Source organism: Calliphora vicina, chromosome 1 (genome assembly GCF_958450345.1).
Source record: "Calliphora vicina chromosome 1, idCalVici1.1, whole genome shotgun sequence".
NCBI lineage: Eukaryota > Metazoa > Arthropoda > Insecta > Diptera > Calliphoridae > Calliphora > Calliphora vicina.
In genome coordinates this window covers 139323038-139337900 of record NC_088780.1, presented here as the reverse complement: position 1 = coordinate 139337900, position 14863 = coordinate 139323038, and the positions used below count along the sequence as shown (strand labels likewise).

Sequence of the window (14863 nt, the reverse complement as noted above, 5' to 3'; positions counted from 1 at the left end):
CATAATTATTTTAACTGATATCCGGATACAAAATAAGTTATATATGTACATACGTGAATGAATACTACATACATACATATTTTGTAGAAGAATCTTTCTTATGATTTCATTAAAGACATATTGATATTGTTTTAGGTGTAAAGGAATCAAAGATGAAAGGTAATTCCCCAAAAATGCATACAATCAAGATAACGAAGAATAATTCAAACCCTAATCATCCGGATATTATTTAAAACCAATCCTTATCATGCATAAGAAATTCAGTTTTCAGTCGTGGTTGCATAACATTATTTGTCTTGGTCTATCGTTCAATTCATCTTTTATGTATGGACACCTGGAACGTGCTGTCATGTTATAATGTACCAATATGTATTAATAATATTTTGTGTTTCTTTATATTTTAAATAAATTTAAATAAACGGAATGAAATGGAATGGAATGTTTGAAAATTTATTGATTATAGCTACTAATATTTTCAGTCCTTTTCACCGAATTGTGTTTGAATACAGTTAGGTGTACTATATAATTCAGTTATTTCAATCGAATTAAGAGATAGTAATTGCAACCGGCAAAATTCGATTGGCGACAAATTCAGTTGCCACAACGAATCTGTTTTCTCCGTGTACAATTCTAAAAACAAATCTTTCAAAATTTTTAACTTAGGACTTGAACCAATGAAAATAAAAGGTACGGAATAAAATATTTGTTATTTAGCTGGCGAAATATTAGAAGGATCGAAATTAATAATCAAAATTTTAACTTAGATTAAAATGGAGTTGAATGTGATGGTGAATGTGATTTTGGAACGGTCGTCGAAAGTGATATTGAGGATGACATTTATAATGATAACATTGAAATAGATGAAGGTCATGATCTTAAAATATATGTATATAAGTGATGTTATTACCCGTGTACGTAAGTGTTGCAAAATATTTAATGAATCGAATGGTAAACACAAATATTGCAAACTAACGTTTTGTTGCAAGAAAAGAATGGAATTCGTCTTATACATGATTTTGAACATCGTTGAACATCTTTGTCTAACATGGTAATAAACTTTTTGCGTATTTGTAAATGCGTCAATCATGCACTGCCTGACTCCAAATTAGCCACGTTCACTGATAATGATATCAAACTTTGGATAGATTCCCTTTATTGTGTAATTCCCCAAGACCACTTTATTAAGCAAAGATTCGGCAACGTCGATAGAGCTTGATGTATAATACAATTTGTTATAAATAATTTAGAAATAGTGAATAATTAATTTACTAAAAAATTATTTACTCAATTTAAAACCCGAAATAATGAACGACATAAAAAAGTTCTTAATACGTTTATATTGTATTTGAATTCAGGATCGTGTCCAACTAGCTCAAATTTTTTAAAGCATAGCTCCAAAACGGAAACTAAAGGGTTTGCAAGTCAATTGTTTTGTAGATTGTTCGAGAGTTAATCTGATCAGAATATTTCTATTGAAAATTTAATGATGGACTTTGTTTTCGAATGTTTTTTAACATTATCAATACATGAATTGTTAACTTTAACGTTATTTTTCGTTTTTCTTTAACAATAAAATATTAAAAAACCGAAATCAAAACTCCATTCTTTACTTTTTTAAAAAAATTTAAATTATTCGAATAATTAGATTAATTTTAAACGTGGGATCGAATTATTTGACTTATCACTAGATTGCATGGGATGTCAGTATACTTAAGCAAAAAGGAAATAAACTGTATGAGAATTATATTATGTATTTTAAAAACTGAGTGTTTTTCATAAAAAAATTTTCGATTCATTTTTCTTTCAACATCGTGGACCAGGCTGTAAATGTTTAAAGTTCCTAGATTGCGGGATTAATAATAGATGACTTATCTTTTGAACTTTTTTAATAACATATGTCATTTTTAAGGGTACATATCTGTCATTTATTCTCACTAAGTTATTGAGCATATTGTAATATTGTAAACAACAAAAAAATTAATTTTGTATTCCCGTAACTTTTTGACAAAGTTTTTGTTTGCTTCGAAAATGTCGAATTTTGTGTCGACAAAGCGTCATATGCGGGAAGTTTTGCTTTACTTCTTTAATTTGAAAAAAAAATTGCTGCTGAAGCACACCGATTGCTCACCAGAGCTTATGATGAATTTGTTCCATCGGTTTCAATGTACGAGAGATGGTTTCTGCGGTTCAGAAGTGGTGATTTTGACACGAATGACAAAGATCGTCCAGGCCAGCCAAAAAATCTTGAAGACCCAGAATTGGGGGCATTACTCCATGAAGATTGTTGTCAAACTCAACAAGAGCTTGCAAAATCATTGGCAGTCACTCAATCAGCAATTTCAAACGTTAGCAACAGGATTCATCCAAGAGCAGGATAATGGGATACCATGCCAATTGAAGCTAACAGTTCTTGAAAGACGATTTTCAATGAACACTATAAAAGAAAATTATATTTGCTACGAAGCATTACTTGCGATGAAAAGTGGATCCATTACAATAATCCAAAGCGTAAGAGATCGTATGTGAAGCTCGGCCAACCATGCGAATCGACACCAACAACAAATATCCATCCATATCCATGGCGCTAAGGTAATGCTCTGTATTTTATGGTTATGAACTGCTGAAAGGGAACTGAACGCTACCGATTCGTTTGAAGCGAACATTGGCCGAAAAACGCCCAGAATATGATGCCAGACATGAAACCGTAATATACCATCCTGAAAACGCTCGACCACATGTTGCAATACCTGTTAAAAACTCTTTAGAGTGAAGTGATTGGAAAGTTTTGCTTTATAGTCTACACCATTTCCAATTGTATTTCAGAAATTTCCAATTATATTTCAGAATTTTCCATTTATATTTCAGAATTTTCCAATTATATTTCAGAAATTTCCATTTATATTTCAGAATTTTCCAATTATATTTCAGAATATTCCAATTATATTTCAGAAATTTCCATTTACATTTCAGAAATTTCTAATTGTATTTCAGAAATTTCCAATTGTATTTCAGAAATTTCTAATTGTATTTCAGAAATTTCCAATTGTATTTCAGAAATTTCCATTTGTATTTCAGAATTTTTAATTTATACTTAAAAAGTTTCTAATTGTATTTCAGAATTTTCCAATTGTATTTCAGAAATTTCTATTTGTATTTCAGAAATTTTCTTTTGTATTGCTATTAGAATTATACAAATGGAAATTTCTGAAATACAATTGGAAAATTCTGAAATACAATTGGAAATTTCTGAAATACAATTAGAAATTTCTGTAATATAAATGGAAATTTCTGAAATATAATTGGAAAATTCTGAAATATAAATGGAAAATTCTGAAATATAATTGGAAATTTCTGAAATATAATTGGAAAATTCTGAAATATAAATGGAAAATTCTGAAATATAATTGGAAATTTCTGAACTTCAATTGGAATTTTCTGAAATATAATTAGAAATTTCTGAAATACAATTAGAAATTTCTGAAATACAATTGGAAATTTCTGAAATACAATTAGAAATTTCTGTAATATAAATGGAAATTTCTGAAATATAATTGGAAAATTCTGAAATATAAATGGAAAATTCTGAAATATAATTGGAAATTTCTGAAATATAATTGGAAAATTCTGAAATATAAATGGAAAATTCTGAAATATAATTGGAAATTTCTGAACTTCAATTGGAATTTTCTGAAATATAATTAGAAATTTCTGAAATACAATTAGAAATTTCTGAAATACAATTGGAAATGGTGTAGACCTTGCCCTTCCGAATACTATTGTTTCGAACGATGCAGAACGCTCTATCTGGGATAGACTTCACTTTGGAACAAAGTATCCCAAATTAGCTTGATTCGTTCTTGGCCTCAAAATGTGATCAGTTATTTTGGCGCGATATCTATATGTTGCCAGAAAGTTGGGAAAATGTCATAGCTAGCAATGGTCAATACTTTGAAAAAATTTAAATTGTACAAATGTTTCAAAATACTTAAAGGCTAAAAAATTAACTCAAAATATAAATTGGAGTTAGCCATGTGATCAGACATTAGTGACAATTAGGATTCAATTACTACATGCCTAACTTCTGGGTTACAGCTAAATATGTTAAGGGTAAAAAACCAGATATCGAAAATAACTCGTCCATATACAAAAAAAACCCAAATTGTGATTTATATTTTTGTGATAAAAATAAATCACTGAAAATAACACTTATAAAATGATTTTTATTTAAAAGGTTTGGTATGACCTTTATTCGTTTTTGTAGTTTTTTAATGGTTTGGTGTGAGATAAACAATTCATTTGTTCTTGTTCTTAATAACTGTTACTTTCTCTTTTATTTACATACAGTAACATATTATTAGTCATTTTTAACAAATTATAGAAATAATATGATAAGTATGAAGTAATGAAGTCTGAGTAACAGAAATAAGATTATTTTTTTAATTTGTTATAAATCTTTTGATAAATTTTATATATTTAAGCGTTGATTTGCATCAAATGATTTTTTGCGATTTATTTTTTATATTCACAAATAAAAGTCACAAGCTAACCTTTACGAAAAAAATAAATTATAAATCACTCATCCAGATTATTTGTGTTTGTTTCTTTTCTATTTCTCTTAACCCCAAACCTAAAATGTTCTCGAATAAATCACTCTCTCAGTGATATATCACAAAAGTTATTTTTAAATGGCTGCGAACCCATTATTTTCGGTCTCTGTAATAAACTAAAAAAAATCACCGAAATCTTGTCTATAAAATTTAGAACCTTGTAACTTTTTACCGGATTGTGATAGAGTAATAACGCATATAACAATATCGCTCATCCATATCTGCCGAACAATACGTTTATACAACTCATAATCCAAATGATGAAAGTTGTAAAAACTATTCTTTTAGATTCAATGAATCATTTATTTTTCAACTTTATTTCATCACGGATTCTGAAATTTGTCTTTTTTTGCTAGTATCGTCATTTACACAAATTGATTAGCTTTAGTTTCCAAATCCTAAACACTTAAGAAATAATGAAAAATTAAGGTTGGTTTCATAGATGTTAAAAGAAAAGTGTTTTTGCCCATATACGACACTATTTTCATTATAAACTTTAAACTGTGCAAAAGAAGCTGTTGCTGAGGATGAAGTGTTGCTTTTTTTTCTTCTTCATTTCATGATTAACCATTTTTTCGTTGTTGTGGCTGTTGTTACTGGTGCTGGTGCTGGTGATGATGATGTTGATATTGATGTTGAGATGGCAGATGTTGTAGTTGTAGTTGTTTTAGTTGCTATGTATGATGTAAAACTGTTAGATATTATTATAAAATTTTGTTACCAGTTTATATTATGATGGATTATTTATGAGGTAATGCTTCATTCGCCATGTAGCTCGTGGTAATAATTCGTATGTTAAGCCACCACCAAACTGGTGGCCATAAAAAGGGAAAATATTGTTTTTTTTCTTTTCTTCTTTTTGTCAATTTGTATTTAATGTTTTTTGAGGAATTTGGTAACTTTTATGATTTTTATTTAAAAACAAGCCATAAAGTGAAAAGATTTTAAGATTTTATACAAAAATTCTGTGTTTGTTTGTTGAAAATCAAAAGTCTTAAGAAACAAACTTCTTATTGTTTGGTGGAAGAAAACAAAAGACTTAAGAAACATACTTATTGTTGTTTTTGTTGTTTATAATTTATGTTAGTTTTCTAAACGTTTTATTGTTATTTTAAACCTAACATTTTGTATTAACTCTATCCCTGTCCGTTCCACACTTAAGTGGCTGCCTGTGTGTGACAAGAAGATGGCACGGTAGCATTATATTCGTATTATTTTCATTAATTTCAAATTTTAACAACTCTATTCCAGTTGTAGTTTTGTTAACAAGGTTTTTTAGCTGCCATTCATTTCCATACAAACAATAGAGCCTCTCCGAAAACCATAATAAGTCCATGTTATCTGGTGGCTGACTTTGGTGTGTTATTAAAGTGTGAAATGAATAAAACATTTTTATTGTTTAATGTTTTTAATTAAATTAAGATAAATATGTAATTGGCTTTAAATGAAACTCTACTTGACATTTGTGTTACAATAACTTAAAAAAAATAAAAAATAAATGAAACCACAGCGAAATACTGAAACATATAAATTAGTAACGCCCTTCAAAAAGTTTAACTGAGTTTTAAAAACATTTTGCATAATTTTGTAGCCATTTCGTTCAGGCTATAAATTTACGCATAAATGTTTTTATTTAAACATAAAATTTGTTGTTATATGTTAAAAAAACATAACAATTAAATTAAGTTATACAAAAATTTCAAGAGAAAAGTTGTTGCATTCTGAAAATGCACAAATGTAATTTATCAGAAACCATTCATCGTTTCTAATTTTTGACTTCTTTTAACCCTATAATTGCCAATATTTACATACATAAATATTTTAATTCTAAAATAACCAAAATTAAATGTAAAATTTTTCAATATTTGGAATTTCTCATGGAAATAGCTATCTCATGGAAATAGCTAATTTTATATATTTTTGGTGAAACTTAGGAAAAATATAACATGATGTCTAGTATTTACAACAACAGTACAAATTGGAAATTAACCCTAAATGGCACTTGGGGTTAAGATGACACTCAACTTATAAACGTCTTAACCCCAACCGATTTATCTAAAAATTTTTTAACTCGTCCATATACCAAAAATCCCAAATTGTGATTTATATTTTTGTGATAAAAATAAATCACTGAAAATAACAGTTATAAAATGATTTTTATTTAAATGGTTTGGTATGACCTTTATTCGTTTTTGTTGTTTTATAATGGTTTGATGTGAGATAAACAATTAATTTGTTCTTGTTCTTAATAACTGTTACTTTTTCCTTTAATTACATACAATAACATATTATTAGTAATTTTTAACAAATTATTGAAATAATATGATAAGTATGAAGTCTGATTAACAAAAAGGAGAATTTTTTTTTAAATTGGTATTAATCTTTTGATAAATTTTATATATTTAAGCATTGATTTGCATCAAATTCATTTTTGCGATTTATTTTTCATGTTCGCAAATAAAAGTCACAAGCTGACCTTTACGAAAAAAATAAATTATAAATCACTCATCCAGATTATTTGTGTTTGTTTCTTTTCTGTTTCTCTCAACCCCAAACCTAAAATGTTCTCGAATAAATCACTCTCTCAGTGATATATCACAAAAAATTATTTTTAAATGGCTGCGAATGAGAATTTACCATTGAAATGAAAGTGAACCCGTTATTTTCGATCTTTGGTTAAAACAAATAGTATTCGAACGTGGTAAGGTCTGGACTATAAGGCGGAACTTCATTCCAAATACTTTTTAACAGGTATTACAACATCGTTGTCATGATGGAATATTACGGTTTCATGTCTGGCCGTATATTCTGGGCGTTTATCGGCCAATGCTCGCTTCAAACGGATCAGTTGCGTGCTGTACAAATTTCCTGTGATGGTCTGGTCTGGTTTAGAAGCTCATAATAGATTGGACACTTTTGCTACCATCAAATACAGAGAATTACCTTAGCGCCATGGATATTTGGCCAGATGGTTGGACGACTTCTTACGCTTCGGGTTATCGTAATGGATATATTTTTCATCGCAAGTAATGATTCGGTACAAAAATGATTTTCTTTTGTAGCGTTCGAGCATATTTCAATGTCTCTCAGTTGCAATTTGCATGGTACCAAATTTCCCTGGTTTTGGATGAATCCTGCTGCTTCCAACGGTTTCGAAATTGCTGCTTGAGTAAGCTCCCAATGATTTTGCAAGCTCTTGCTGAGATTTAAAACAATCTTCATGGAGTAATTCCTCCTATGTATACTTGGTCTTCAAACTTTTTTGACTTGCCTGGGAGATCTTTGTCTGACGTGTCAAAATCACCACTTCTGAACCGAACTAACTATCTCTCGCATGTTTTTGTAAACGTAACAATTCTTTATAACCTATTGGAACTGTCATAAAGTTAGAGTACTTTGTATGAACAAAACATTATATTCAAAGCAAAAAGTATATTAAAAACAAGTAAGAAAGTATGATCGGTCAAGCCCGACCAATTAATACCCTACACTAAGTAAAAGAGCAAAAACATTTTTGTTTTAAAATTTCAATAATTTATATCTTTGAGTGATTTTCGGAAGCCAGCCAGCCAGCCGACCAGACGGACGGACGGACGGACGGACATCGTTTAATCGACTCAGAAAGTGATTCTAAGTCGATCGGTATACTTTAAGGTGGGTGTTAGACTAATATTTTTGGACGTTACAAACATCTGCACAAACGCATAATACCCTCCCCACTATCGTGGTGTAGGGTATAAATAGGTCTAGAACGAACTAACTGAATAAATAGTTTTGTTGTGTATTAACAAATGCTTTATTCAAGTTCAAAAATTGTAACCAGCTTCTCGCATAATTTTCCACAATGGCTGCAGACAGGTTGTCTACCATTTGTCTGTGTTAAATATTTCACCTACTTTACTCATTCTAACACCTTTTTACTTCATTCAGGTCAAGGCCACCACAGACTTACGACCACGTTGGGAAAATCAAACTACAAAAAATACAATAAAAAAAGCATTAATACAATTATGTTTCTATGACATTTACATCAATACAATCAATAAATTATTTAATAAGAATCATCATTAATTTTGATTAAAACATCGCTAAATATTATTAAAAGAAACTGTCAAAACGAAAAACTGTCAAAACCTCATTAAATGTAACATGATACTCGCATTCATTGCAGACATAAATAAATAAATATTTAAATATTAATAATCGTAAAACACGTAAATAATATTATTACTAATGCCTTAATACATTCATATGCAAATAAAAAATCATAAAAAAATCATAAATATACAACATGTCGAACATATGCAAATTAGGATTATTTTAAAATAAAAAAAAAATAATAGAAAAAAAACGAAGAAAAACTGTTTTTTATCTTTATTATATTTTAAAGGTAGTTGGTTGGGTCTACATGGTCAAGTTGCAGTGAAAACAATAGAAAACATTATGTTTGTGTTTTTAAATAAACTTTAAATAAAAACTAATGAAAAAATACTTAAAAAAAAACTACAAGACTCTTAAGTGTGCAAGCAATTTATGACCAAAAGATTTGTTAAATGTGATTAGTAAAAAACACACATTGGGCCTTATTTTATCTTAAGTTTTATTCGAAAAAAGTGTGAAATTATGTTAATTTGTTAAAAACAAATATCTTTTGTTTACTGATAATAATATAATCTTAGCTATTAATAACTGATATCAAATGTATATCTTAACATGCCTACTTACTATGTATATAAATAAAAAATCTTTAAATTTTGTTTAGAAATATAATAAATGTATATAAAATTGAGCTTATGACAATTAAATTATATTTTATGATGACTTAAATCTCAGCAAATTATAGTAAACAATATAGTGTGTACAAGAAATTATTGCATTGTTTGAAAATATTTAAATTCGAAAACATACGCACGACCATTTATACTAATTTTGATGAATAACAATGGGGTATTTAAAATTTAAATTTTTTTCCGGTCTTTATTTCAAATTAAATCAATGATTTCTTTGTTCAATATGTCGCAATATTTTTTAATTTTTTTAATAATGGAAACCTTATTGTTTTCTTGGGAGACAAAGATAAAGGAACTGAAATTTGAAACAGTAAACATTTATTTCCAGGTTTCTTAAAGAAATAAATTATAAATTGACGAATTTACTGCACTCAGCTATTAATGTAAAATAACACTTTTTGCCAGAACTTGAAAAACGACCAGGCCTAGGTGTGGATATACTAAAAAAGGGACCTTTTTGGAAAAAAAAGTTCGATTTTGAAAAAAATAAAAAAAAGTGAAAAATTGCATGTTTTGAGTTACAAAACATTTATTTTGAAAGATATCCTACTCGCATCCCACTAAGCGACCAAATAGGTCTGAAAGGAAAATATCCAAGCTTTCTTTTGAGCAAAAAAAAATTAAAAAAAGGGTCCATTTTGAAAAAAAAAGTCACAAATTGCATGTTTTGAGTTACAAAACATTTTTTTTGATATATATCAAAATCGCATCCCACTAAGCGACCAAATAGGTCTTCAAAGAAAATATCTAAGCTTTATTTTAAGAAAAAAGGGCCCATTTTGAAGAAATATGTCACATATTGAACTGGTTTCAATTATTTCATAATTAAATCAAGTATTCATTTGCTCAAAAACAAAATTTCTTGATATTTTCTATTGAATTTTGAGTTTTGAATTTGATTATTTTGACAATTGAATATACAATTTTCGTTATTGGTTGAATTTCAAATACAAAAATTATTGAATAGATAATTTTCGTAATCGAAAACACATTTTTGTTATTTTTTGTGTTTCAATTACGAAAATTATCTATTCAATAATTTTTGTATTTGAAATTCAACCAATAACGAAAATTGTATATTCAATTGTCAAAATAATCAAATTCAATAGAAAATATCAAGAAATTTTGTTTTTGAGCAAATGAATACTTGATTTAATTATGAAATAATTGAAACCAGTTCAATATGGAATAAATGTTTGAATTGAAATATAATTTTTTCTGTGTATGCACTGTGGTAGAAATTACTAAAAAAAATGTATTAATGAAAACTTGATTAACTTTTACAATTTTCATCCGATTTGAATAACTAAAACCTTGTTTTGTTAAGAACTAAATTTCCTTTACACGTTGTTATAACTTTTTATAAACATTCATATAAAATTAAGCAATGAAAACCGACTAAAATCAAAAAAGTTGATAAATTTTGCATTTCTTTTGGATATTCTTAACAAAAACAATACTTATAACTTACAAATGTATCAAAAAAACCACACCATTTTAAAGCGTAGTCCAACAATTTAAAGTTGGACTAAAACTGACTGAGTTAAAGGTCGATAAGTTGACGAACATCACTGAAAATGTTTTTTTTAGAATAACTTCTGAATTTGAGGGTGTTTCTGAAATTTTTAGACATAATTTGTAATGTACTCAGCAAGACCTATAACCCACACTTGATAGTTTTCCAAGTTTTTTTTTCCATCGTAGCACCGTGTAATGGATCAAAGTCACATTAAGCCATGTCACAGTTTTTCATTTCGTAGAAAAAGAATGCAAACAAAATTATTGCAGCCCAAAATAATTTATTGAAAAAATGTAGGAGGGTGGGTCAATAACTCTGCGACTTTTCCAATTTCCCGGCTCTTAACTAAAAGGACAACACTGCTCCCATCAACAGACATCTGTCAGTTGACTTCTGTCAAAATTTGAACAAACTGCGTCATTTAGTTTGTGTTTAACAGCCATTGCTAGCCGACTACCTCGTGACTTGTGGAGAAATTGGGAAAAAGTTAATTTCGTCTGCTCATTAAGCATTATTTTTTGCAGAAAAGAACATCACTCAAATAAAGGCTAAGCTTGATAAATACTATGGGAAATCTGCACCTTCAATTTCAATGGTAAAAAAGTGATTTACTGAATTTCGTTGTAGCCGTACAAGCACGGAAGGTGCCGAACGTCCAGTTGAGGTCTCTATACCCGAAACAATTGAAAATTTTACGATATGGTGTTGGCCGATCGGAAATTTAAATTGCAAGAGATTGTGTAAGCCATAGGCATCTCACATGGCTCAGTGGTTTCAATTTTGAATGATCACTTGCATATGAAAAAGCTTTCCGCAAGATGGCTGCCGCGTTTGCTTGGATGCACAAAAGGCTATGTAAAAATCCATGAATTAGGCTACGACTTGTTCCCTCTTCCACCTTATTCTCCGAATTTAGCCCCGAATGACTATTCCTTATTTCCAAACCTGAAGAAATGTTTGTACAATATAAATTTAATCAAAGTATTGGCCTAGTTAAGTTAGCTATGGTCTTTCCCATCATGCTGGTAACATATGGATTCCGAGCCAAAAGAACTGCTCATCTTTTGAAAAATGAATTTCTTTTATAGCATTCAAGCATCATTTCGGACATGCAAAATCGTCTTTCAAGAACTCTCGACTTCAATTCGTATGGTACCAAATTTCCCTGCATTTAGAAGAATCCTGCTGCTCGCAAACATTTCGAAGTTGCTGCTTGAGAGGCTCCGAATTATTTTGTAAGCTCTTGTTGAGTTTTAAGACAATCGTAATGGAGTCTTCAAATCTTGGTCTTCAAACATTGTTTCTGGCCTGATCGATCTTTGTCTTCTGTGTCAAAATCAACTACTGAACTGAAAAAACTATCTCTCGCACGTTGAAACCGATGGAACACATTCACCATAAACTTTGGTGAGCAATTGGTGAGCAGCGGCACTTTTTTCAAATTAAAGAGATACAATACCAACAAACATTATCAACAGAGAGTATTTGTGGAAAATTTCAGCCAGCTAGCTCCTTTCAATTGCGCTCATCTCATATTTTCAACAGACAGACATACGGACGGACATTGCCAGATCGATTTAGAATTTCATAAGGACCCAGAATATGTATACTTTTGTGGGTATGCGATGAATATTTCCAAGTGTTACAAATGGAATGACAAAATCAATATACCCTCCATCTTTTTTGATTGTGGTTATAAAAAATATGAATGTATAAAAAAAATGTGAATAGATCAAATTTCAGATGCTCTATTTCTAAATGCTGGCAACAAGTGTCTTTGTAAGCAATTTCAAGGCATAACGAAAGATAAATAGATAAATGAGTGTAAGATGGCTAATTTGAATGTTTTAAACTCATCATCGAGTGAGTGCGGACAGACAATGTAAATAATATAAATAGGCAGACAATTTGTAGACAAATTAACAATCGAACCAATTAAAGATTTCTTATGCCGAATCAGTGGTTATTGGATTCAGTTGTTGATTTAGGTTTTAGGTTTAGTTTGTTTTCATTGTGGTTGTTTTTGTTCCTCATCGATATAAATTTTAATATAGTCTTTTGTTGTTAATAATTTTATTGGGCCAGTCTTAATTTGTTTATTGTGGGATTTTGATATGAAATTAATGAGATGTTTTGTATGTGAATGTTTTTTTATTTTTTGTGGTTCTTCTTTTTTTTGGTTGTTTGTTAAAATCTAAACAATAGCACAACATGACATTGAAATTATTAAATAAATTATGGATAAAATGTTTTTATCTTGTATTTTCATTCAGATTTGAGTGTTAATAAATTTGAATGTTGATCAAAAGAGATAATCTTATTAATACAAATTTAATTAAATCATAGTTTATTCTTATTATGCATTTGATGAAGGATAGATTATACAATTATTTAAATATTTTATGATTTATTTTTGATTTCTAACGTTTATGTCTTTATTAAAAGTTATGAGATTTTAAAGAAATTTTCAAACGGAATTGATTTAATTTTGGGTTCTTTATTATTATTATAAGACAATTGTGAATATTCTTGTCATTTTCTGAGGGAGACTAGGGACAAACGTTTCCCGATTTTTGCACTTTACACTATCATTTCAGAGTCCTTAGAACTAATTTGTGCAAAATTTTATCAGGACAGCCGCATAATCAACATCTTTATGACTGCTAAAACAATATTCCATAGACATTTCTAGGTGAATTCATGGACCGATATTGACCATTTGCAATACCAAACAAACCTTATCAACAGAAAATATTTCGTTTGGGCTATATCGTGTTTTCAACACACAGACAAATGGACAGACACAGCTAGATTGTCTTAGAATCTTATAAGAACCCAGGATATATATTGGGATTTCATGTCAAGTAAACCAACTTTTGAAATCGATGTCTTACGATCGAAGACAGCGTCGTAAACTAAAACACTGCATAGTGGGGCAGATTCATAATATTGTGGAAGTAAATCTGTCATTTCAAACTGTCTGTTCCGATTGACATGATTCACATGATTGTAGTAAATGAGTATTCGTGTTTAATTTTAGCTAGATGCTGAAAAAATCAAACAAAAAATGTTGTGCCCGATTGTACATTTCCATCATGTAATGATACTTTTCATTTCTCATCCGCTATATTTCGTACATGTATTTCAGCAAATAGGGAACTATATTAGCTGAATTTATAAGCAAAAATTTTCCAAGTTAAGGAAATCATTTAAATTATATTAATATTTCCTATTTTAATGTTCACACGATTTAATGCAACCTTGACTTTAAGCACACATCTAACGCTTTTGCTGCACATTTCAACAACAAATAAAATATTTCTGAAGATTAAAACACGTTTAAACTTCCACCTTAATTTTCATATTAAATATTAAAAAAAAATAAAAAATAAAGCAATTTTCAATAACAAAAATAATTACTTTATTCAATGGAATCAGTGTGAAACGAAACAAAACAAAGCCAACAACAACAAATTGAATTAACACTTTAACACAAAATTATATATTTGTAAATTATGGAAAATTTTTAAACATTCATGACTCCTCATTTATTTTGTTCCTCCGCTACAAAAAAAAAACATATTGGCATGATTATTAACTGTAGTGTTAAAATTGGGCAAGAGGGTTTGGTAAGACTTTACAAAATTTTGGGGGAAGGCTCAAAAAAAACCCAACAACAAAAGAAATAGAAAATACCAAAAGATTTCTTTTAAAAATGCAAATTTTGAGGTTACAGCATTTGGTATAAAAACGTACAGACCGTTAGACAGAATTGCTATAAACATGCATAATGGCTTGTGCTGATGATGATTTCAGTCAATTGGGCATAAATCATTTTGCATCTTCTTCTTAGTTCAGTACTTATTTTAACGATGTTGTTGTTTTGTTTATTTGTTGGTGCTAATGCTGTCATTATTTTTGTAGCAACATTACACTTACAACAAACT

The 14863-nt window shown here is 29.1% G+C and overlaps 1 protein-coding gene across 1 annotated transcript in view; it reads left to right on the top strand.

Moving 5' to 3' along the window:
• The first annotated feature begins 5166 nt into the window (after positions 1 to 5166).
• LOC135953158 (mediator of RNA polymerase II transcription subunit 13-like) overlaps positions 5167 to 14863 on the top strand; it is a 32354-nt gene continuing 22657 nt past the window's right edge. The window contains exon 1 of the mRNA XM_065502876.1: positions 5167 to 5292. Within this exon, the coding sequence (XP_065358948.1) occupies positions 5167 to 5292 (126 nt within the window). The remainder of the gene's footprint in view (positions 5293 to 14863) is intronic.